At 38.9% G+C, this 24,253-nt stretch overlaps 6 protein-coding genes across 10 annotated transcripts; 2 read left to right on the top strand and 4 right to left on the bottom strand.

Moving 5' to 3' along the window:
• Positions 1-1,309: 1,309 nt before the first annotated feature.
• LOC103343469 (uncharacterized) lies at positions 1,310-3,148 on the top strand. Its single transcript, XM_008247124.3, has one exon. It carries the CDS (start codon positions 1,403-1,405, stop codon positions 2,972-2,974), a length of 1,572 nt encoding a protein of 523 aa, XP_008245346.2. The 5' UTR covers positions 1,310-1,402; the 3' UTR covers positions 2,975-3,148.
• LOC103342957 (elongation factor P (EF-P) family protein) lies at positions 2,999-6,102 on the bottom strand. The gene is made up of 7 exons (XM_008246625.2): positions 5,866-6,102; positions 5,677-5,754; positions 4,944-5,050; positions 4,374-4,451; positions 4,060-4,161; positions 3,622-3,703; positions 2,999-3,317 (listed from the first exon to the last, which is right to left on the bottom strand). The coding sequence occupies exons 1-7, from the start codon at positions 6,014-6,016 to the stop codon at positions 3,199-3,201; spliced, it is 717 nt and encodes a 238-aa protein (XP_008244847.1). The 5' UTR covers positions 6,017-6,102; the 3' UTR covers positions 2,999-3,198.
• A 1,758-nt stretch (positions 6,103-7,860) lies between these two features.
• LOC103342968 (HSI2-like 1) lies at positions 7,861-13,808 on the top strand. Of its 5 annotated transcripts, none has more exons than XM_008246649.2 (14): positions 7,871-8,195; positions 8,361-8,488; positions 9,192-9,273; positions 9,387-9,488; positions 9,799-10,451; positions 10,586-10,682; positions 10,829-11,003; positions 11,317-11,393; positions 11,470-11,895; positions 12,050-12,099; positions 12,337-12,450; positions 12,523-12,590; positions 12,818-13,353; positions 13,447-13,808. In XM_008246649.2, exons 2-14 carry the CDS (start codon positions 8,376-8,378, stop codon positions 13,579-13,581), a joined length of 2,628 nt encoding a protein of 875 aa, XP_008244871.2. In that variant the 5' UTR covers positions 7,871-8,195; positions 8,361-8,375; the 3' UTR covers positions 13,582-13,808. The 5 variants fall into 5 exon arrangements, with proteins under 5 accessions (XP_008244875.2, XP_008244871.2, XP_008244888.1 ...); XM_008246666.3 differs by having other exon boundaries at positions 13,428-13,808; XM_008246653.2 differs by having other exon boundaries at positions 7,861-8,195; positions 11,578-11,895; positions 12,818-13,808.
• Positions 13,809-14,021: 213 nt separating this feature from the next.
• On the bottom strand, positions 14,022-17,966 carry ATSIK (Protein kinase superfamily protein). Its single transcript, XM_008246673.3, has 5 exons — positions 17,654-17,966; positions 16,071-16,778; positions 15,340-15,597; positions 15,029-15,148; positions 14,022-14,870 (listed from the first exon to the last, which is right to left on the bottom strand). The coding sequence occupies exons 2-5, from the start codon at positions 16,734-16,736 to the stop codon at positions 14,244-14,246; spliced, it is 1,671 nt and encodes a 556-aa protein (XP_008244895.2). The 5' UTR covers positions 16,737-16,778; positions 17,654-17,966; the 3' UTR covers positions 14,022-14,243.
• Positions 17,967-19,944: 1,978 nt separating this feature from the next.
• On the bottom strand, positions 19,945-21,129 carry LOC148921150 (uncharacterized). The gene is made up of 2 exons (XM_089041714.1): positions 20,285-21,129; positions 19,945-20,208 (listed from the first exon to the last, which is right to left on the bottom strand). The coding sequence occupies exons 1-2, from the start codon at positions 20,612-20,614 to the stop codon at positions 20,017-20,019; spliced, it is 522 nt and encodes a 173-aa protein (XP_088897840.1). The 5' UTR covers positions 20,615-21,129; the 3' UTR covers positions 19,945-20,016.
• Positions 21,130-22,461: 1,332 nt separating this feature from the next.
• LOC103343007 (RING-H2 finger protein ATL74-like) lies at positions 22,462-23,898 on the bottom strand. The gene has a single exon (XM_008246678.3). The coding sequence runs from the start codon at positions 23,295-23,297 to the stop codon at positions 22,677-22,679; it is 621 nt and encodes a 206-aa protein (XP_008244900.1). The 5' UTR covers positions 23,298-23,898; the 3' UTR covers positions 22,462-22,676.
• Between the last annotated feature and the right edge of the window lie 355 nt (positions 23,899-24,253).

Below are 24,253 nucleotides of genomic sequence, written 5' to 3'. Positions count from 1 at the left end.
ACACAAATAAAGAAAAAAAGCAAATGCAGATGAATCTTAATTACTTTTGTGCTAATTAAGCCTTCAACACTGAAAAAGAGTACTGCTGATATAAATATGGAATAAAACATAATTCCTTTCATGCAAGAAAGAATAAAGTGCATCCGGAGTCCAGTTTGGCTGCTAAACTCACGGCTTTGGCTTAGGTATTCAATCGCAGTCTTCCTCATGCAAGGTTTTAACTTTTTAGAGTTGCCTTTTATAATAGATTTAAATTTTAACATAATATTATATAGTTTAACGGTATATCGGTATCTCCTTTTCCAAAATTGAAAGAGATTTCAAGTTCGAACTAATTAACCTATCATAGCAAGTCTTTATTTGACCGTAGTGTAATACACAGTTGTTTCGTCGATTAATGTGCTATATGATGATTGCAAAAACCAATATCTCCATTCATTTCCATGAAACCTGTCGAGATTACATAGTCTTTTCAGTTTCCATGTTGGTGATATATATTCCTTGCTTGCTCAATTTGTTCATCATCCATCAGCTTGGCTTCTCAGTCTTAGCTCAAGCCACATTGAAAAAGGAAACATTCAACCCTTTAAGCCTCTGTTTGATATAAACATGTGAGGCAATGGCACAATGCAAATGGTGAAGACAAAGAAGGCAATGGGCCAAGCAGAAGTGAATAAGCAAGTGATCTTGAGGACCTTTGGGGATGACAAAAGCTCTCTGCTTGACCATTTTGAGAGGCTCTCTGTTGAGTTGCAGCTGAACCAAGCCATGCTGAGGCGGAGTCTCTCTGAGCCAACCCAAATTCGGTCCCAGCAACCTCTTTTAATCTGTCAGGCTCCATCAGAATCAGAACCACCACCACCACCACCACCTTTGGTTACCAAGAAAAGGCGTGGCTCAGGCTTCAGCAAGGTTCTGAAGAAGATGATCAAGCCCATTCTAAGCAGAATGAGTGCAAAAAAGAAGGAAATCCCAGATGCAAAAGACCCCAGGTTTTGGAAGACATTTAGTAGATCTATGCGCCTTTGAAGTTTGCACACCATTTGAGAAATAGCTAGCAATATTTATTTACTTTTGTTTCGTTCTATGTTTTTAATTCCTTTTGTAAGTGCTTGTATGCACATTTTACAGATCATGAATACACATAGACTACACCCTCCCTACAGAAAATGGACAGTGTCAATTCGCATTGAACACGAACACAATCCATTCTAACGACTTCCCCATTAGAGACTGGTGACAAATCCCAAAATGAAAATTTAAAAGCTGTAGGCTGATGTCGTTAAAGTGCCTGCCTTGCCCCCAACATACGACACTGTATTTGTTATCGTTTTACCCAAAATCTGATCAAAGATTTTTTTTTGCCTCTCTACCAAGCTGGATAGAACTCCACAGGTGATACATGGACCTCTCCCTGATGCCTTCTTCATATCCTACACCCTTCACACTTGTTCAGTCTCCCTCTCCATCTCCATCTCCATTATGTAGAACTCACAACAAAAGAACCCAACATGGTAAGCTACTTGTCTTTGCAGCACTTTCATGCTCTGCTACAAATCCCACTGGAACCACACCATTGAATGTTGTCAATCTTGCTGACAAAACCCACCAGTCATACCCAAAAGATTATGGCTTGCAGTCCAGTGTCGAAGAACCAAAGCTAGATTTTGATAGCATAGCTAGTAGATTGCAGGTACAGAGATTTATTGATAGAATTAAAGCTTTGCCCTTTAGAGAGACGAGTGTAATTCTTGGTATCTTTGAACAAGATGGTTGCTTTCAGACCGTATCTGAATTCAGTGCTCTGCTCATGGCTTTAGTCATAGCAAAAGAGCCTGACATTGCTTTGAGCCTGTTTAATGAAGTATCAGCTTACGGGTTAGTACCAGATTCTTTGACATTTTCCATCATGATAAGGTGTTACTGCGAGAAAAATGATCTGGATGAAGCCATAAGGGTTTTAGTCCATATGGTTGAAAACGGGTTTTGCCCTAATGCTGCAACAATCACTGTTCTGATAAATTCATTGTGCAAAAGAGGTAGGTTGCAGAGAGCTTTGGAGGTTTTGGAGGTCATGGGTAGAATTGGGTGCAAGCCAACTGTTCAGATATACAATTGCTTGTTGAAGGGGTTGTGCTATGTTGGGAGGGTGGAGGATGCATATGAAATGTTGATGAGAATCAAGAAAGATGCCATAAAACCTGACATTTACACATTCACAGCTGTTATGGATGGTTTTTGTAAAGTGGGTCGCTCAGATGAGGCAATGGAATTGCTTGATGAAGCTGTGGAAATGGGGTTGACACCAGATGTGGTCACTTTCAACACTCTGTTTAATGGGTATTGCAAGGAAGGCAGGCCAATGGAGGGACTTAATGTGTTAAAGCAGATGAAAGAGAGAAACTGCAACCCTGATTGTATTACTTACAGCACTTTGTTGCATGGATTGTTAAAATGGGGTAAAACTCGTAATGCTCTTAGGGTTTATAAGGAGATGGTTGAAAATGGGTTTGAAGTAGATGGGAGATTGATGAACAATCTTGTTAGAGGGTTATGTAGGAGATCGAGGAAGGAAAAAGACCTCTTGGAAGATGCACATGAAGTGTTTGAGAAAATGCAGAATGGGGTTTTGGGCATAGACGCTAGTACATTTGGCTTGATGATCCAAACTCATTGCATGGAAAAGAAGATGGATGCAGCTGTGGTCTGTTTGCAGGAGATGATTGGAATGGGCTATTCACCATGGATTATCACCTTTAACAATGTAATTAAAACCCTTTGTGTTGAGGGAAAGGTGACTGAGGCACTGTTAGTATTAAGCATCATGTATGAAGGTGGTAGAGGAACCAATGGAATATCTTATAACCCTTTGATTCATGGATTGAATCGGCGGGGGAGTTTCCTTGGAGCTTGTAGTGTATATGGCGCAGCATTGAAGAGAGGTGTAATTCCTAATACAAAACCTCAACAATGACAAAAAAATTGCTCATCCTCAGCCTTCATATAAGCTATTTTCATTTTCAAATAAGCCAATCACTTACAGCAGGAGTTTAAAGGTTTACAAACCTTCCACTAACTTGATGTACAGATATAACATATTTATGCTCTAGCATCAAATTTAATAAAGTTTCTGCCTGGTAAACAAAAATACAATACAAAATTTTATTGGCCGGTGTTGAGAAATCTCTGAGTCAAAACTTATGCGCGATTCATGTATTGCCCAGTTCTGGTATCCACCATTATTTCATCACCTATATTTACAAAGAGTGGGACATTGACAATAGCACCAGTGTCAAGAGTCGCTGGCTTTGATCCACCTGCGAGCAAAGTTCAGTTAGAAGATGCTGCCTCTTTGATTGTTGATAACAAGGAACTGCGACGTTTAGTTATAGACAGGAGTTTATCACTTCTAAAACCCAAGAAATCAATCAGGCGCCCATTCTGCACCTGAGAGCTGATTAATCAGCTCATCTACTCAGCCTAACCTTGTAATAGCATTTTTGTCTGCTGGCATCTTACCAGCCTTCAGGTCCCCAAACAAGTCATGGACTGATGGGTATTTACACCAATAACATACTAAATTTGGTCCTTGAAAATTGTGAGAGACACAAACTGCATTACCTTGAGCTGTGTCACCCTTAAGTCCAGGATCAACATCAACCACAGTCAGTTTCACCGTGATGGGGATGTCAACATCGATAAGCTACAAGAAAACCACAAAAAGCAGATTACTTTTCAAAAGGCCATAGTAATAATACAAACCACCACCATTATCTATGTTTTCTTTGTTGATGCCACTCACACAAACAAATATATGCATCTCACTATGAATCTAAGACGTACTAACATAAAAAGTCAATGACTATCAAAACATTGCTCGAGAGACTGCTCTGTGTTCTTTAGGTAGTGCCCAAGAGCTCCATCTGGGACAACTATTCTTGGATAAAAAGAACCATCTTGGGCACAATTGATCATGTGCATAATGAACTTTGCAGCAAAAAGTGGGAATTTAATTGCTTGAGAAAAAATGGATTGCTTAAAAGAGAATAAGAAAAGTACTCTATCATTCCAAAGAAGCAAATTGCAGTCCATTCCCTCTTTCAGCCATTTTGTTTTGTCCCCGATACTTGATTCATTTACACGTGTTTCTTCATAGGTAGTCTGAGACAAGAGAAAGAAAAAACCTATTTGAGATAGAAAAATAAAGATAGCGATCACTATCTTATAAAGATAACAGCATCAGCTAGCTTCCCTGAGAACAGGAATAGATCCCAGGTGTCCTAAAGACTAAAGTGAATAACTTATAGTCCATAACTTCATACGAATGAATATCATATTTTAATTTTGCAAGTAAAAACTCTACTGAAGAATACCAAGTCCATGAAGACAAACTGGGGACCGTCTTTGTATGTGAATTGCTTTGTTTCCTTGTATATATTTGCCTCATTAATCTGGAAAAACAATCAAATGTGAGAATGTATATATGTCACTGTACTGTACAGACATCTAAACATGACTGACCATTGCACTTGGTATCTGTTGATGATATCTACTGTTGAAAAATTTGTGTCATGTAACATGAATATACATAACATATCTGGTCTCACAGAAAGATTCGCCGAGAGGCGATGACCTCAGCCTGGGGAGGAGGTCTGGTGGCATTATGAACATAATACTTACAACATAACATTTTGAAGCATACCTTGGATACAAGATATTTGTATAAATATATGACTCATTCCTTAACAAGGTTTGTGAAAAATAATCCAGATGGAGTATCTTTTCTTAGAAACACAGTAAACCATCAAAAACTAAATAAATTATGTCATATGCTACATATTCAGTTGACTTGTTTACTTGTTAGCAACTAACAATTGCATTAAACTTTATATACATTTGAAAACAGAAATTAATGATGGATCAATGAAATCAATGAACATTACCGTGCTGCCCGCTCGAAATGTTTTCTCAACAGTATTTCCTGATATATAATTGCGCATCTTGGTCCTTACAAATGCAGCCCCTTTCCCAGGTTTCACATGAAGAAATTCTACAGAAGGCCAACAGATAGAAAACTAATAAGCTTCCATTGACTTATGACTTATACAAACAAAATAGTTGTTTGCCTGACCAAATGAAAAGATTCCTCCTGGGAATATTAGAACATATGAAAACAAGACAATTCAGATATAGAGGCAGATTACAATGGGGTACACCTATAACCAACTTAAACATCCCTAGAAACTCTTTGACATACCAAAAGTCTCAAATTAGCATCATAGTGTTCAAAAGGCTTTTGATTTTTTCTAATTACACACACACATCATGATACCATGAAATTCCAAATCTCCCATGGAAGCCTCATAAACCGACTTAAAGATACAGGCTCCCTAGAGTACATCTATCGTAAGATTACCAGCAAAGAAACACAAATGTCATGTGAGTAATACTAAAAATAGTAGTTATAAAAAGAATAAAAATTATAGCTTCAGCAATTAGATATAATATGATACAGAGACAGGGGTCCCAGAAATGAAGATTTCTATTTAATGTGAACAATATACCAGAAAAACTCAATATGCAATATACCCAATAACCAAAAAGTCTTAACATCTTTCGGCTTAAACTAAAACGAATACAAAAAACAAATGAGGAGGAAGAAGAAGATATAGGTACCTATAACTCGCCAAGGAGCTCCATCAACTTCAATGTTGGAACCCACTTTGATATCGTTGCTAGAAAACGCCATTATCCCTGAAATTTTCACAACCCAACATCACTTCACTAACCCAAAAACCAAAACTTTACGAATTAAAATCAGTAAAAGAAGAAAAATCAAAGAGTGAGAGAGTCAAAGGAGCTTACTGGGACATCTGAGACGTAGGGGCATTCGGGCAGAACTCCGCATTGGCAGAAAGAACGGCTTGGATGAGAATGAAAGTGATGATAGCTGTGATGGACGGCTGAGGATGGAGGAAGGTGATGAGACATTGAAGGATGTTGCCATTCCCGCCATGGCTATGGCTGTTTTGAGAAAGCAAAGGTGTCTCAGTATTCGTGTGTGTTTTCCCGGAAATTTAGAGGGCCATGACAATGCGCCTGCGGTTTTTGCTTAGATAAGGACTATGGTGTCTGAGAGTCTTTTGCCTCGCTCCTTGTGTTGGGCTTGGGCCTCACTTTCCCTCTCTTCGCTCGTTTTCCTTGATCCATTATATGCTTTGGGCCTCGGTCTTTAGGTCTTGAAACTCTCAAATACTTTTATTTTAGGGATTCGCTTTCCTATTTAAAGAGTCAATAATATATTAAATTCTCACGTATAATATGGATGCTAAGACTCGAACTTAGAACTTTGCATGGGAGAGTAATCACTCCAAATCACTATACTAGTTAATCTTATAAATTGGATAAACAAGAACTTATGATATTTATCTCTTTTTTCACGAGATAATTTGCATGTAGTGGGTATATATACTTTATTTTATATCTCTCTTCTTATGTGACCGACTATAACATGAGAACCATGAGAAGAGAGATACATAGAAAGATATATATGATGTAGGTAAAAAATTTAGATCTTTTTACATTCCTCACTGATTTGGCTTTCTGAAGTAGTTTTCCTAATTTTTCTAGGTAACGGATATGCATGTGTGATTGTAATTCTCATGGACTATCAACTGACAATCATCATCACAATTTAACTTTATTGTCTTAAACTGAAAAAAAAAAAAACGTATGCCTTTTGAATTGTTGTATTATTCACTTTCAAAATATATAGCTGCAGTGGTAAGTAACTGTACTTGACAATTCTCTATAGAGAAAGATAACCACCAATTAATATTAATTATTATTTTTTATTAGTATCATATTTATTTATAGTTTTGGCTTATAATGCATTCCCAACTGATAGTCACTTTGTGCCCCATAGCCATCCTTTCGTAGAAAAAGAAAATCTCATCAACCAATGCATATTAATGGTGGTGGTTGTTGATTAGTCTCGTATTCTTTTCTAATGATGCAATTACGTGTTAATAATTCATGGTATTAATCATAACATATAAGATTAATTAGTCCAACTCCTATACACCGTCCCACTCTTTTGTCTTTTTATAAGTCCAAACTAATGTGACATCCCCAACACGTGCAGCAGCAAAGCAAGCCAACCTGCCATGTCTTCCGTTTCACAATTCCGTGGGCTCCACCCTTCTGTCTTCAGCCAGCGCGTGCGTTGCCCTTTCTCTTTCACCCCTCGGTAGGTGCCCACATTCCCAGGCCACCTAACATCACCACCCACTATTATGACGTCATAAATCCAAAAACAATCCGACGGCTTCGATTCGTTCGACCATTTCCATCGTGCAACTCCAAGCGCTTTAACGGTGCGGAGACTCCGTGAAGACCAAAGATCCGCAAGCCTCCAAAGCACACGACCTCAGCTTCCCGGTAGAACCGTAAATAAGTAGGCGAGAGTGAGCTTTCCGTAAATTCGCCTGACTGATTCTTTACTGCATGCGAAATAGGCGATTGGACAGAACAGCTCCGTAGTGGCGCATTTACGGTGCTATCCTGCCGCCGTCTATTTCAAAGGTATTTTAATTTTCTCCGAAGTCTTTTATTTATTTTTCTTCTATTTCAGCTCTCTCACAGAGTAAAGTTGTTTGATTTTTTTTTCCTTCTACGAAATTTAAATTCGTAAATATATTTTGATACAAATGATAAGTTAAATAGCCTAAATTAATATAATTGAAGAAAAATAGTAATCAAACTTAATGCAAAAGGACAGACTCACTGTCCGACTAACCCGACCTAAACCACGTTAGTAATTCGGACGTATATATATTTTTGTTTTTTCTTTAATTTGAAGAAAAGAATTAGTAAGGAAAAGAGAGGTGGGCGAGTTGGCCGAGTCTTGAAGCATCATCCATCGTGCATGCATTTTGTGCATTTTCTTTCAATTTTCAACTTTGCATGCACACGTCTCCTCCTCCCGAAATTAACAACAACCGCCGATCCAGCTCTCAGCTCGCCGAAATTGGACTTCAAGCATTTCATCGCCTCGTTTCTCACGAAATCGGTGTTCAATCGCTCTCTGATTGATAAGTCAGAGTGGTAGCAGACTGGCCGCCCTTTCGTTTTACTCGTGTTTGCTCGAATGAACTAGTTCTGGTTCTGGTTTCGGTGTAAGCTGTGAGCTTGAGGTTTCTTTCCTTCTCTTTTATGTCTCTCTGTTCGTAGTGTTGCTGATTTGGACCTTTTAGTTGGTCAATTTTGTGTTTTTTGGCTTTCTCCAAAATTATGAGGATTAGATTGGGGATTTATGTGGATTAGTTTCCGATTGGATTGAAATTTGTTGAAATTTACAGAATTTGTGTGCGAAAATGGAGCCGCGCACTTGCACGAACGCAGCTTGCGGGACCTCGAGCTCGATCGAGTGGAAGAAAGGTTGGGCCTTGCGATCTGGAGGATTCGCCAATCTCTGTCTCAAGTGCTGGTAATTAATTCACTAACTTGTTTATTAGTTGGCTTTAGCACATAATGTTTATGTAATTCTTTGGCTCTGGATTTGGTTGAGTTTTCTGTTTTTAAATTCATCGGCGTATTGGATGTTTCAATGGATAGTCTTCTATTTTGACGTTCTGCTCTAGTTTTGACGGCTACATGCTAATTTTGGCCGTTGCATGGAATTTTTTTTCTTTCAATTTTTCCTCTTTTTTTTTTCCCCCCCGATTTTACTTTGTTTATTTTGGCATTTTATTTGTTGATTTTTCTATTCTATCTCCTACATCCGTATTGTTTCGAACTAATTGTATTAGTCATTTGAAAAATGGAATATAACACTTCATATACAACTCAATCTTATTATAAAAGTGGTAATTAAAATTTCGCATTACCACTGTATTAAATAGAGCTAACCATTACAAAAGCGACTAAAGAGTTTTGGGGGAAGTTATGGCTAGAACTGTATATGTTGTGTTGAGATTATTCCAAGCATTTGAAGCATTTCATTGCATCCACGCATGAGGTTGTGGGATCTTGGCCAATAGAAAGAGAAAATCTAGATTTTTATGGGTGCGGATCACTTATTGGTGTTGTTTATTAGTAGCTGCAAATATTCTATGTATAAATTTGAAATGGCTTCATGATATGAAATACTTATGACTTGTATTGTGATATGAAATTTGAATTGACTCTAGGTCTGCATATGAGCAATCAATTTTTTGTGATATTTTCCACTCAAAAGAATCTGGTTGGAGGGAGTGCATACTATGTGGCAAGGTGAGCATATCTAACAAAGAAAGGATTTTGTGTTTGGTTTCCAGACCTCTCCTCCCCTTACTTTGGCTCTTCCACTCCAATCATTTGCACCTAATAGAATTTGTTCTCTGCAGCGTCTCCATTGTGGATGCATTGCTTCAATGTTTCTGCTTGATCTTCTTGATGGTGGTGGTGTGAAGTGTATAAAATGTGCAAAAAGTTCAGAACCTCAACCTGTAAGATCAGTTTGTTTTGGTAAATTTTGTAAATTTATAATGATTATTAAGGCATGGCTGTCCTAACCTAAAAAAGATGGTAGATGTTGTTCATACATCTTTCTTGCTAGAAGGAGTAATATAGAAAGCATTAAAGAACTAGTACCATGGTCTGAATTTGGTCAATATCACCAATTTCTTGTGATGCTCACTATCATCACATTACTGTTGGTTATTTCTTGCATTTAAGACTATAGTGGAATCATAAGCATACTGAAGTGTACTCTTATAGTTTAGTTATTTATGATGATTTTGAAACTTATTCACACAGATTTTAAGTGATGAAAAGCCTGATGGACTTGGAATATCGAAAATCAGCGAGCTGCAACCAACTGCTCAAGACAATCAATTGGATGGAACTAATGTTGAAAATTTGAAGCTTATTCAGTTGGGAAATAATAAAGATTGTAATGGGTTTAGGAACTTGCTTCAGCTTCAGAACAATGACGCAAATGGATTATTGCAGAAAATGAAACATAACGATACTCCGCCTCCTGTGGGGGAAATTGGAGGCACATGTTTATCAAACTTTAATCTTGCATCCAATGGATCATCTGAAGCTCCCAAAGCAGAAGTTTTCAAAGCAAACTTAGGGATAAATGATATATATGACTCACTTCCACGGACAAATTTGAGTATGTCCCTTGGTGCACCTTTGGGAAAAGCAAATCCTGTTCCTGCTGCCATGTTTGATGAAAGGGAACACAGTAAGACATCCTCTCCGCTCTTACCAGGAGCTAGGTCTCGCAATCTTTTTCCAAAGCCCCCAAAATTGGCCCTTGGTGCAGGTTTGGAGGAAAATTCTACAATTGCTTCACACGCACGTGTTGCAAGGCCACCTGCCGAAGGACGGGGGCGGAATCAGCTTCTTCCCCGCTATTGGCCCAGGATTACAGACCAGGAATTACAGCAAATATCTGGAGAGTATCCATGAAATTGTTTTGTTCTCATGTTAATTACTTCTTGACCGAACTGTACATCAACTGTTTGGAGATTCTTATTTTTAGTAATTATCCATTACCTCAAACAATGATTTCCTTAACTTTGATGTCTTCAAGTTCAAATTCCACAATTGTACCTTTGTTTGAGAAGATGCTAAGTGCCAGTGACGCTGGTCGAATTGGTCGTTTGGTACTCCCTAAAGCATGTGCTGAAGTAAGTTTTTTATTTTTTCTATTCTTCAGTTTATTAAACTCGACATTTCACTGATATTTGCGGTAATCTCCATCATCTTGATTGTATTCATTACTATATTTTTCTTTAAAAGACTTTGTTTCAATCAAATCTGAACCACCGTGCAGGCATATTTTCCTCCCATTTCTCAACCCGAGGGGCTTCCTTTACGGATTCAAGACGTGAAGGGAAAAGAATGGGTGTTTCAGTTCAGATTTTGGCCTAATAATAACAGTAGGATGTATGTTTTGGAGGGTGTAACCCCTTGCATACAGTCCATGCAGTTGCAGGCTGGAGATACTGGTACTTCTAAGCGACTATATTTATTAAGTCATTATTTAGCATATCTGTGTGTGTGTGTGTGTGTGTGTGTGCGCGCGCGCACATTCCTGGTTTGTTTTTCCAGTCCACTGGAAGGCCATTTTGGACCATGGACTACACTACATGGCACGGCATGGGTTCGTAAACCCTTGATTATGGTGTATTTGTTAACAAGGAAACATGTTTGTTGTCAAAGACCTTTTTCTTTTGAAGGGTAGTTAGCAATCACTACTTTGAGTGGAGATATTTTTTACATTACTTCTTATGCAGTTGTTTTTTATTAATTTTGCCACAGTGACTTTCAGTCGTATGGATCCTGAAGGAAAACTTATTATGGGGTTTCGGAAAGCATCAAATTCTGTTGCAATGCAGGTAAAGGCCTCTTTCATTTTTCATATTAGCAAAATGAACAATGTATTATTGATATGAAAATTATTAAAATAAACAGGATACCCATCTTACTGCCATTCACAATGGCGCTCACTCAAGTGAAACTTTCTTTTCGGGTGTTTTTGAGAACCTTCCTGTAATAAGTGGTTACCCTGGCCTTCTTCAGTCACTGAAGGGAAGCATGGATCCCCATCTAAATGCACTGTCCAAACACTTGACTACAGCTAGTGGTGATATTAGCTGGCATAAATCTGAGAAGCAAGAAGGGAGGACAAGGGAAGGCATGCTGCTGCCATCATTACTCGTTCCTGAGAGGAAAAGAACTAGAAATATTGGGTCCAAGAGTAAGAGATTGCTCATCGATAGCCAAGATGCTTTAGAGCTGAAGCTTACTTGGGAAGAGGCTCAGGATTTGCTTCGTCCACCGCCAGCTGCCAAGCCAAGCACTATCATGATTGAAGATCTTGAATTTGAAGAATATGAAGTGAGTGATGTCATTGAAATTTTTTCTTAAACATCAATTTCCTGGTCACTAGGCAATGTATTGTTTTTGCTTCTATTTGCAGTTATTTCTAATTATAGATTACTTTGTTGGTCTGGGAAGTGACCACTAATAATCCTAAATTTCTGTTATTTAGGAACCTCCTGTATTTGGAAAGAGGAGTATTTTCATAGTCCGGTCAACTGGGTAAGACTTGCTTCATATTTAATATGTATATATTGCTTCTGTATAATTTTAGTTTGTAAAGTTAATCATGAATGACTGGTTCAACTGTTGTGGAACCATACACCATTTTAAATGGTATTTTCTTTTTATTCTAAGAAAGATGCGTGTCTAGTGGAAATGTACCAAGAGCAAACTGTCTCCTTTGTCTTTGTGCAATTTGTCTTGTTCTGATACAATTGAATATTTCCGCTTCTTTAGGGAACACGAGCAATGGGCACAGTGTGATAGTTGCTCTAAATGGCGAAGGTTGCCAGTTGATGTTCTACTTCCATCTAAGTGGACATGTGCAGACAATGCTTGGGATCAAAGCAGGTTAGCAATAGGTTTCTTCTACGAAGGTGCCTGTAGTAAAAGTATCGCATGTCTCTAACTTTGTCTTGTCAGGCGTTCGTGCTCTGCACCAGATGAATTAGCCCCGAGGGAACTGGAAAGTTTTCTCAGAATGAGTAAGGGTACGTTGCCACCTTATTTGTTTCTCTTAATGTTTGAGGACCAGATAACATCTGCTGCTTAGTTTACTTTATCACAAGGTGTCTCCACTTATGCAATGTTTTGATTTGCTTAGTTTGCTAATCTGTTATGGTCCTGAGTCTCCCGACTCCTGTGGAATTGCAATCTTTCGTAGATTTAAAAATACAATTAGGAAATATTTATATTAACTTAATCTTTTGCTTTTTAGAATTCAAGAAAAGGAGAACGGTGGCAGACAATAGGCCAACCCAGGAGCATGAATCTTCTGGCCTTGATGCTTTGGCCAATGCTGCAATCCTTGGAGACAATGCGGCTGATCCAGGAACTGCATCAGTTGCTACGACAACAAAACATCCCAGGCATCGTCCTGGCTGCTCATGCATTGTGTGCATCCAGCCCCCAAGTGGGAAGGGCAAACATAAGCCTAACTGCACATGCAATGTGTGCAATACCGTTAAACGCCGTTTTAAAACCCTAATGATAAACAAGAAGAAACGTCAATCAGAGCGAGAAGCAGAGATTGCCTACAGAAACCAGCATGCATGGGGCCCTAGGGATGAAGCAGAAGTAGACAGCACTTCTAGGCACGTATCGTCGCATGTGGATCCTTCAGACAACGAGGCCAGGTCTGCAAACGAATCAGATTCCAAGAGCCAAAGCAAAGTGGCTGAAACTGGGAAGGGAATATTAGACTTGAATTGCCATCCCGGCCGAGAAGGAGAGCTGCAAGCAGGGCCAAACCATGTGAGTATGATGTCTCTTGTTCAAGTAGCAAGCCTTCCTCTTGAGACATATTTAAAACATAATGGTCTTACCAGCTTGATGTCTGAGCAACAGGCAACTAGCTCAACTTCACATGTGCCGCCACAAGCCACTAATGAGAGTGAAGACCAACATAATGAGAATCAATGTCAAGAACAGGAAAGTGGCGGTGAAGAAAGGCCGGATCAAGGCCAAGATGACCCTCTATGATGAAAATCCTGTTTCTTTTTATATAAAAAAAATTATCAACTTATTTCTTGTATAATTATAGACTTTTATGTTTGTTTTCCTTGGTTTGGGATACTTTTTTTTAGCTGAGAGTGTGAATGTGCGAAAAAAATTATAAAATTAACTTGTATTATAAAGTGATTGGTCTCTGTTCAAAAAATTAAAATAGTTGGGGTGAATTTTTATGGAACTAAATTATTTGCTGTGTACATTTGTTTCTCAAACCTTTCTCTCAAATCCTCTTCCCCAACGCAATCTACGTAAAATTCAAATCCCTTCATATTGGACAACAAAAAGTATATTTGACGAAGCTGGAAGCAAGTATATCCTAATTCATTATAAACATATTATCTAAACACAAGTTTGACGTACATAAAGCGATGAGGCTCTTGACCGGAAAGAAACCCAAAAAGCGATGAGGCTTTACAAAAGAAAAACTGAACCGGTTGAATTGCGTAGTAGTGTAAACGGAAGCTAGATGAACCCAGAAAACCAGGCATGCACTATATCTACAAAAGGGCATCCTCTCTGTTTGACCATCTTGCGAGATGGTAAGGTGGAACCACATCTTATCTTCTATATATTGTGTTGAATCACAACAACAAAAAAATAAAAAAATAAAAAAAGAAGCACATTATAGACAATCAAAATCCCTCAACACTAGTCCTAGGAACTGCTGATGATGATTTCCGGCTTTGCTGCCGGCCTAGCTCCTCCAGAGTGAGGGTGGAGGAACAAGCACGTGGAGGAAGGGACATAGGTAGGGTAGGTCGTCTTGTAGGTGAAAGGGATGGACGGGCTCTTGATGGCGGCGAAGGAGAGAAACTTAACCGAGGCACAGGGGTTACTATTCCGTTAAGACTGGGCGATCTTGACATATGTTTTCCAGCAAATGCTGGCTCTTGCAAAGGAAACCTACTTGAGTACTTCATTTCTTGTACGATCTTGAGATGCTCAACAACAGTTCTCATTGTGGGTCTTTCTGATGGGTCCTTCTGAAGGCATCTCTGTGCAATGTCTGCCACAGCTCTAGCTGCTTTGGCTGGGAAGCGGCCCTTCAGCTGAGCATCCATGATTAGTGAAAGTCGACAGTCATCAGCTAGGAAAGGCCGGCTCCATTTAACTAAATTCCTCTCTTCCTTGGGATGACGGCTGTCAAGATTCCTCCGACCAGTGAGTAATTCAAGAAGCACAATCCCAAAACTCCAAACATTGCTTTTTGGGGTGAGCATTCCTCTTTCAAGTGTCTCTACTGATAGATTTGCCACTGCCTGGACAATGATAAGAAGAAAGGGATTCAATTGAGAGATTTAAAAGATCATGTTAAAATTGAAAGTTTGTGGGAACAGCGAAAGCACAAAATAAAATTAGTGCCCACATACAAAATTTGAAGACTTGGAACTAATCTGAAAAGGAGCATTCAACTTACAACGGAATTATTAGAGATCTCTGCCTCAGGAATATGGCCGACACAACCATATCCTGAAAGCTTTGCACTAAAATCTTTATCAATCTGTATGTTGGCAGTTGAAAATTCATTGTACATTGCCTGTAGATATGAAAGGTAATTCAATCATCACATAAATGTACGAATACATGCAATGACATTATTATTTAGAAGTTGAGTTGCTCAAAATTTCTAAACATTATGAGCAGTTTGACACTCTGGTGAATGTGTAAAGAGTGATGCATAAAGAAAAACTTGCAATCAATGTATACACACATGAATGATCTGATTACCTGGAAAGGCCCTTCTTCATGCAAGAAAGTAAGACCTTGTGCAGCACATAAAGCGATTTTCATTCTTGTATTCCAGTCTATTGGGGGCTTGTCTGATCTTCCATACAAAAGCCGGTCCAAACTTCCATGAAAGAGCCTCTCGTAGACCAACATTTTTTGTTCTGAACCCTCACGTGCATGGAAACCAAGCAATTTACAAAGGTTTGGATGTTGCAAAGATGCAAGGGTGTTGATCTCATTTATGAACTCCTTTAAACCCTAAACATTATAAATTAAAAAAGAAGAAAAAAAAACAGTGAGATTATTTCACAAACCATCTGAAGTGTAGAAGCAGAGGCAAAATGCTAAATATGATTAGGTTTGCATTGTTCTATAGCACAAGACATATAATCAAACATGTGCTTAGAAATCAATGGAGATGAATGCTAAACACTTGCTTTGAAGAAAGGAAATAAAATTTGAATAACAAAAACTACAAAAACATGAGATGCTACATATGTCCTCAATTACCTATGCTATGGTAACATAATTTATTCTTGCTACACCATGAACATTGCACAGCAGCTACGGAGTACATTCATACATTGTAAATGGATGAAAATCTCAATATTCACCCACAATCGGAAGTAGTTTCTAAAGTTCAATTATCAGCCATTATAAGGCAATCAGGGACCAGAAAACATGAGAAAACTGTAATCCAGATCCTAATAAAATGAATGTTTATAAGTTACCTGAGTGGATGGGTGAAGGCGAGTAACAGTAGCTTCAAATTTTTTCGAACTTGATGAATCATCTCCAAAGGAAGCCTTGTAAATAATAGACGAAAGGCCTTCTGACATGCATCGGTCTGAAGAAAAATTGTGACAAGCTGATGCTATTTCTTCGTATAAAAAGTTCCGTAGTGTTCCAGTAGGTAGTGTTCCAGCAGGCAGTGCTCCTGTAGGAGGCAGTGGCAATGGTCCAGAAGCATAGAGAGGGCCGCTAGTAGTCACTGACTTAAAACTTCCTGTAGTCCTCAGTGCAGCAGCACCCTGAGGTGATGGGAGAGGAAGAGGTTGGGGAATTGGGGACAGCTGTTCCTTTATCGTTCCGGACCGGTGCTTTGAGTCTTCTGGTTCTTCATATTCAACTGAAGAGAGAGCCTCTTGGTCTGCTGCATCAAGGGTCGATGGAGCAGATAATGCCCGTGTTCTATTGTTGGTGGCTCTGCTATTAACCGGCTGAATAGGTTTCACTCTGTTCCTAAAACTTGGGGGTGCAGACTGTAGCGAGCGGGTCTGTACTTGGGGTTCAGGCAACGTAGCTGGCGTTTGCTCCTTATGGTTAGGGACACGTTTAATATAAATACTCTGCTCAGACTTTTTCTTCTTGCCCTTCAAAACTGTGAAGCACCCCATAGTATGTTCAAAACTTTAATCCGTACTAGGTGGCCTATCTATCTGCGAAAGAGAAACAAAGTGCACGAGACCTTATAGAAGTTAAGAACTTTATGAATACCAAAACTAAATCAATGAACCAAGAGGAACTCTTTGACAAAAAAAAATTATGTCCACAAATCAGGTTAAACTTGGATTGGCAGGAAAGAAACAAAAGAAGCCAATTTAATTGACTAATAGAAGGAATATACATCCTCTCATAAAAGGATATAGTTAATCCCAGTGGCCCAGCCACCAAAAAGGATAAAAACAACAATTATTGAGAGCCTCCAATTATACAGAAATGTTCTGAAACAGATACATGCTACTGCCAAAAAATGGAAAGGGGAAATTGGGAAAATGATAAATGAGAGAGAATATATCCTCATAGAAATCCATGTCATGAGCAGCAATCTGAATCACATCACTTAATTCCCAAATCTCCCAAATGCCAACTTGGCCATTACATATATTCTCTACCAATCAACTATGCTGCAAAATTTCAACTCAACAGAATCGAAATACGAATCCCATATCAATTCTGGCTCCTTTCAAAAACTGACAAAATATCCATTAATCAGCACCCGCTCAACTTCACAAAAATACCAAGCCCAGATCCATAAAACCCAAAATTTCACAAAATATAATAAATGAAAACCCAGAAATTACAATTGGATGATCACTGAGGAGCTACCAGTCACAAAATATAAGCAAATCGGCAGCAAACCAACAAAATAAGCAACAGACAAATCAGGTGCCCAGAATTTTTCCTGAAAATCTCAACCAGAAAGAAAAATACCCAGAAAATTTCAAAACAATTCAAGCTTTCATTGAATTTGAAGAACAATAAAATGAAAACACGCAACCATTAAATACAAATAAAAAATTAAAAAAATTACCAGCTTTCATGCAGCTTGGGATGGGATTGAGAAAGGGAAATGGTGTGATGGGAATCTGTGGCTTCGATTTGGAGAAGAAAAGCGCACGACAGGTCAAAGAAAGCAGATTGGTAAAGGTTGGGAAGTGTGAGAGAAGAGAGAGAGAGAGAGAGAGATTTTAGAGAGGGAGAGAAAAGTAGAGAAAAGATGTTTAGGAATATAAGAATTGGGGGAGAGACAGAGGGAAAGATGGAGGGAGAGGGAGAGTCTCTCAAAGAGGAATGGAGCCCAATCAGCACCGGTCAAACCTACCAAAAACCAATATTTAATTAACATTGGAAAGTATCATTATTATTATCCTTAAAACAACAGAAATGGCTTTCTCATTCCCATTTTGACAATTTTGCCCTTCAGATTCTTCTTCTCTTTTTAGATTTGGAAATGTGTTCCAAATGTCATGCGCCTAGAAGGGTAGAATAGGTTGCCCCTGTAAATAAAAATTTAAACATTTTTGCTCACCATCTTAGTAGCGCTCGTTGAATGGGTTTAATTTTTGAGATATGTGTAGCGTACCACAAATTAAAGATGGCACATAAAGATGTTGGCCGGACTTAATATTAGATGTCTCGTGCGTGTGGGACTGTGAACTGTTGATTTACTTACATCAACTGAATAAGCGATTATTCGTAATATCACTATCAGTCTTATCAACATAAACTGAATAAGCGATTATTCGTAACATCACTATCAGTCTTATCAATAAACTTATCTCCTTTAAAATTAGGGTGTAAATAAAAACTTGCTCATGAAATTTGCATTCACTTTTTTCATTGTTTTTTGAACTTTAAAGAAAGTGAACATGAAAATAAGATTCCTTTGTACTAGCTGATGCAATAATTGTTGTACTGCTGAAAGTGGGCAACCCAATTTTCAAAGTAGTACTTGGGAAATGCTTAATTTGTAGAAGCATGAATTCTTGGTCAAAATTATAGGTTCCCATTATATTTAAGTAACGACCATTCAGATTCAGAATTGTCCTCCTGCAGTCATAAAGAGGTTACGTATCAAAGTGCAAGGATACATACATTGCACTCAACCAACCAAAATTGTCGTGACGGAGAAAAGCCAATTCCTGCATACCAAAGTAGAGGGTAGTTTGGACATTTGAGCATTGGTTAAACATGGCAACAAAACGAGAGAATGAGGGGGGCAGAAAGCATGACCAAAATGGTAAATTCAAGGGAGCAGCCCGATTTTCAACGAAGCGCGCCTCGATTGAAGTGACATCCCAGTCAAAGTTTGGAAATTAATTATTATTATTTTATTTGTTTAAAAAAAACAAAAAATTAGAAAAGAAGGGCATGTTTCCAGTGTGGGTCAAAGAGACCTATCTCGATAGATCTTTGACTCGCAAGCCGTCCCGTCGGATGAGCGCGTGGCGGGAAGATCGACGGTCGACGTGCGGCCTTGAAAAGGACTCGTGGGACCCACTGACATCAACATACTTTGTCCTTATGATAATGTACAGTAGGACTAGCATTTGTTGTTGTAGGCAAGCTTTTTTCACGCGCCTGCACGCTTAGAGAGAAGTACTTCCCCTATATCATCAGCACCATACGTGGGCCCTTCTGCGCCCCATGGCCCCACCCTCCTTCTTTAACACTTTACACTGTTCATCTCTTTAAGCCCTTCAACTATAATAAAGTAGTGAAGGAGTGTGATCCATTTTATGGTTGCCCTTTGGCCATCAAGGCTCAACTCAATAATTTCAACCATGCCCTAGTTTTCAAATTTCAAACATATTGTGATTCTATTGTGTGAATTTATATCTAGTGTAAAAATATATTATATTAATTGAAAGAATTATGTTCTTCGTAGGCACGACAGATTAATGAATTTGAAATGACTAGATGCAATGTAACATTAAGGATGGTAAATAAGACCCGTCAAGATTTGAGTTGATAACAAGTCATCTCTTTGATTTGAATAGCTACAGTTGGGGTAGCTTCTCCTCCTCCTGCCACCTATTCAGCTCCTCCGGCCGAAGCAAGATCAAAAAATTTGTTTTATACAATAGATGTGTTGAGTGGATTTAGAAGCTCTTTTGTGGTTTGGTTGGTTGCAAGCTGAATCTAGGGTTTGTCAGTTCGAATGCCACAATTTCAAGCTCCAATCAGGAGCCTGGTTAAATTGGGCCTATTAAGATGTCTCATTCATTTGGGCTCCATCTTATAGAACAAAAAGTGTGCAATGCAAGCCTCCAATGATGTTGGCCCAAGAAAAAGTTGAGAAAGGAAATAAAAGATTCATCGAGAGATCAAAACTTGTAGAGATTATGTCAAATCAAATCAAGATAATATGACAGGGAATATCAAACAGGTAAATCAAGTTGAGAGTTTGGACCAAGCCCCACGTATTTTTCCACAATACTTCAAATAATTGTTAAAATCAAGCACTGCTGGACTGGCAAATGCGGCAGCAACCACTAGAAGCAGCAAGATGACCAAAAGTCTGGTGATTGATTGAGGTAGAAATGCAAGACCTCCATTCACCAAATTACCCGCAGAAATTAATTCCTGCCCAAAAAAAAAAAAGTTATACAAGAAAAAGATTTGATCTTTATAAATGAAAGATGTATGACATATGAGCAACCTCATAAGAGAACCGTTGAGGTTTATCCCGTTTCTTGGAGCTGCGAAATCGAAACTTCTTCACAAATATAAGGAATTTGGATTTCAGGGTTTGTTTCTGCTGCTGCCCAGGAACTAATAATGATGTGAATTCTGAGTTCTTTTTCGTTTTTTTATGCCCTGTGGATTCTGCATTTACTCCGAGAAAAAGCTTGCGGAGCTTGAGGGAAATGGAGAGTCGATGGAGCTTCCAAGTGGAGGGCTCGATTTGGGTTGCTTTCAATTTGAAATGGAAGTTCTTAGCTTTAGCTTGAACGCTGATTTTCCATGCTTGCCGCTTCTCTGCTTGCATTGTGGAAGACGAGCTCAGTTGAAGAGCTGGATCTGCTCTGCCTTCGCGTCGTGTGGACCTTACTAGCAGTTGCCCCGTGATTTCGGCTTTTTTTAAAAGCCACTATTTCAAAAAGCCATTAAAAACTCGGCCCAATTGTTCTGGATTTTATAAACTTGGGCTCCATCAAGCACCATTATTTTCAGATGTTGGGTGCGCTGATCAAACTTCTGAGGGCATATAGAAACACCTTCAAGAGAGTTTGAGCTACGAAATTGTCTTGTGTTCTAGATGGATTTTTGTTTGGATCGAAGGGAGCGAGGCAGCCGAAGTTATGGAGAAAAAGAGTTAACAGGCGTTACACCCTCGAACACGTTTTAGAATTCACTGGGCGTGAGAGAATCTTGTCTGCTAAAATTTGATCATTACAAGTACAACTCAAAAAGGCTATGTACAGAGTAAACTTCGGAAACCCTAAATGTTTCGTAATGTCCTAAAAATGCTCAAACTCGAAAACCCTAAAGATGTTCAAACAAATCGAAAACCCTAAAAATACTTAAACAAGCTATCTTTGCTATGATTTCTTGTCCATTTGAATTGCTTTAACATAATTTCCTTTATTATTTACGCATTAACATATCTTATCCTATTTTATTGAGATTTGGTGTACCCTAACAAATCTAGTCCGTATATCTTAGTACAAAAGAAATCTAATCTACACCCCATATCCAGGCGTTGCCTCCATCTAATCCTATGAAAAAGAAGTGACTTCATCCCTTCCCCTTGGCCCCATAGCCATTAGCCACCTGTCCAATTAGTGAAAGCTCTTGATTGGATACATGTACTGAAGTACTTACAAAAGAGACCCAGAAACACGTAGTGGGTGGTCCCTTGTCCACTTATTATTGATGCCTATTGAAAGGACTTTATACAAGCCTTGCTAGCTATGTGACACCAATTAAAATTTACAATACAAGAGCAGACAACCCTTACAAAAATGTCGACATTTTCCCACCATTTTTTTCCGTTGGCATAAATTGCAATCTGAGAGGACCAGCCTACTATAGTAGAAAAACTTTCTTGTAATCGGAATAGCATTGTTTTGTTATAATGACCAATAATGCAATAACAAGTGAAAACGTCATCTCGCATGTCATTGCATTATTGATTGAAAATAGCGAAAAGTATTATTCCAGTTACATGAGAGTCTCTTTCACTTCACCATTTACAACACTAATATTGCATGCAACTTTCTTAAGAGCATGGATCAATATTCACGGCCTGAATCAACCCAAAAGCATAACAACTATGTGATATAACTAATTCACTCATGTTAAGTATAGCCCATCGTGTGCTCTTGTTACAACGGTGTTCTAATGCAGCACTGATTAATTGTTGCCAGGGTGTTGAAAAAGAAAATTAAAATTGGTGCGAAACCTCCCGATTTTAAGCTTTTTAGGGAATGAATTATCCACTTGTCTTGATTGATATTTACTTCAGAGAATGAAGCGCCAAGTAGAAGAGGTAGATCCTCTTCTATATAGGCCCAGTACGGATGGAAAAGTTTTGGTTAAGTACAGAATAGAAGAGAGAGAGAGAGAGAGAGAGAGAGAGAGAGCCACTTTAGTCGTGGATAAGTTGGGTTTGAGATAAGCAAGCAGTGCTGGGAATAAAGTCTGTTCCAACTCTCCATCCTCTAGCTGTAAAACTGGACCACACTTGAAAACTAACCCTAACCCTTTAACTCGTCCAGCTCCACATGATCAAACAATTATAGTTTAATCATAATTATAGTTTAAGAAAAAAGAAAAGAATTTGGTTCTTTCTAAAATTGTTTGATGATTTACTGAAACATTTGATCAGAGAAGTGCACCAGAAGACGATTTTCATCAAAGTGATCTCATCATGTACAAAATTACAAGCTAAAAATAAAAACCTCCAAGCATTTTGCTAATTGCTACTTTGGTCTCTCCTCAAAATTAGATCAATAAGCTTCATACTGTGACCTTAAACTATTTCTACCCTGTAAATTTTTGAAGCTCCACCATAAAGTTCTCGACTTATTTTTGTTGGCAGGTTTAATTTAACTTGCCTGCTCAATGACTATGACCACTCTGCCTTGCTGGTTGGGCTCATTGGTTGAATTCGATGGCTCTGCTGCAGTAGCAGCAGCAGCTTCTTGATTTTGGCTTGCATCAACAGTACTGGCACTACTAGTCCTGGTACTCTTTTTGGGATGGTGCTGTTCAAGCAGTGAATGTCGACAGTTTGGGCAGGACGAGTGGGACAAAAGCCACGTATCTATGCACCTCACATGAAATCCGTGATTGCATTCTGGCAGCACCCTGACTTTTTCTCCATCTTCAAACTCTCCAAGGCAAATTGGGCATTCTGTGGCCGGAATTTCCACGCCGGAGCCATAAACAGCAACTGGGATCTGGCGCAAATGGCTCTTCTTCAGGCCTGTGGCTGCCAACCTTGCAGCTGCTTGTTCCGGCGTCTCCAAAGCAAACCTGTGGCTGCAGCGCAGGGCACAGCGGACAATTGAGTTGAGCCCAAGTGCACATATCAGAGCACATAACAGGGCTGCCAATATGATCACCATGTTGGTGTCAAAGTTGGCCTCGCTAATGTATGAATCTGCTGTCCTGTTCCTAAAGGACGGCGCCGTATTTGGCTCTGTGCCGAGGAGAAGTCGATGCATATTTCTGGTGGGTTTTTAGCAGCTTGCTTGATGAGATGGAAGTTGAAGAAAATGAACGGAAAAAAACAGAGAAAGCGAAGGGCTCTTTGGTTGCAGAGTCGTTCTTTTCTGGTGTGAAGAACAGAAAGGTGGTACTTGTAGGTCGTTTAAGTTAGAATTGTTGTGAAGATTCCAGCTAGAAAGGGACACAGAGAGAGCATATCTTTATTTGTTTATGAGAGTGGCTGTTATCCGAATCAGAGACCCTTTTTCAGCTGCTCAACGATTCTCAGCTTCTTAATCAGAAATGGTCCTCTTTAGCAGGATAGAAATTTCCCTCCTTTGGAACCAAAACCAATCAGAAAAGAACCCATCTTGACTGAAATCTGGAGCTAAGAGTAACTTTGCATAGTCATCATCTTTGTCAAGAACCCAGAAGAGCCAAAAGGACCATAAATTTTCTTCCAATTATGTGCATAAGAAAGGGTGACATGCCCAGCTCTGTATTTGATATTGAGAGAGAGAGAGAGAGAGAGAGAGAGAGAGGGCTAATGCCTATGCAGCAGTTGTAGTGTTTGAAGGGGTCAAGTTGGTCCAAGGAGATGTGCATTTATGCAGCAGACAGATATAAAGGTGGGGAAAAGTGAGAGAAAATGGTGTCAGCTTAGTCTACCTAATCATGATTAAGAATTTTAATAACCCTTGATAATGGCTCTAAGATCCGATCTTATTAATCCCCTGTTGTGCATCTGTAAATGGAGCCTAGTAAATCCTATGTGGTTTCTACCAATCACAAACTGTTTGATGTATGATTCGTGCTTGGATGCAGATTCAGGCATAGTGGAAATTTTTGTTGCCAATATCCAATTCGGTTGTATGTTGCTTTTGACATCATAGGGTGCAGATGGATAAGTATGATATCTGTTTAAAGGAAAAGAGAAAAAGAGAGAGAAAAAAACCAGAAAATATCTGTCTAG

This window comes from Prunus mume, linkage group LG1, assembly GCF_029339155.1.
Source record: "Prunus mume cultivar Tortuosa linkage group LG1, ASM2933915v1, whole genome shotgun sequence".
Lineage (NCBI taxonomy): Eukaryota > Viridiplantae > Streptophyta > Magnoliopsida > Rosales > Rosaceae > Prunus > Prunus mume.
This window is presented reverse-complemented; position numbering and strand designations above follow the sequence as displayed.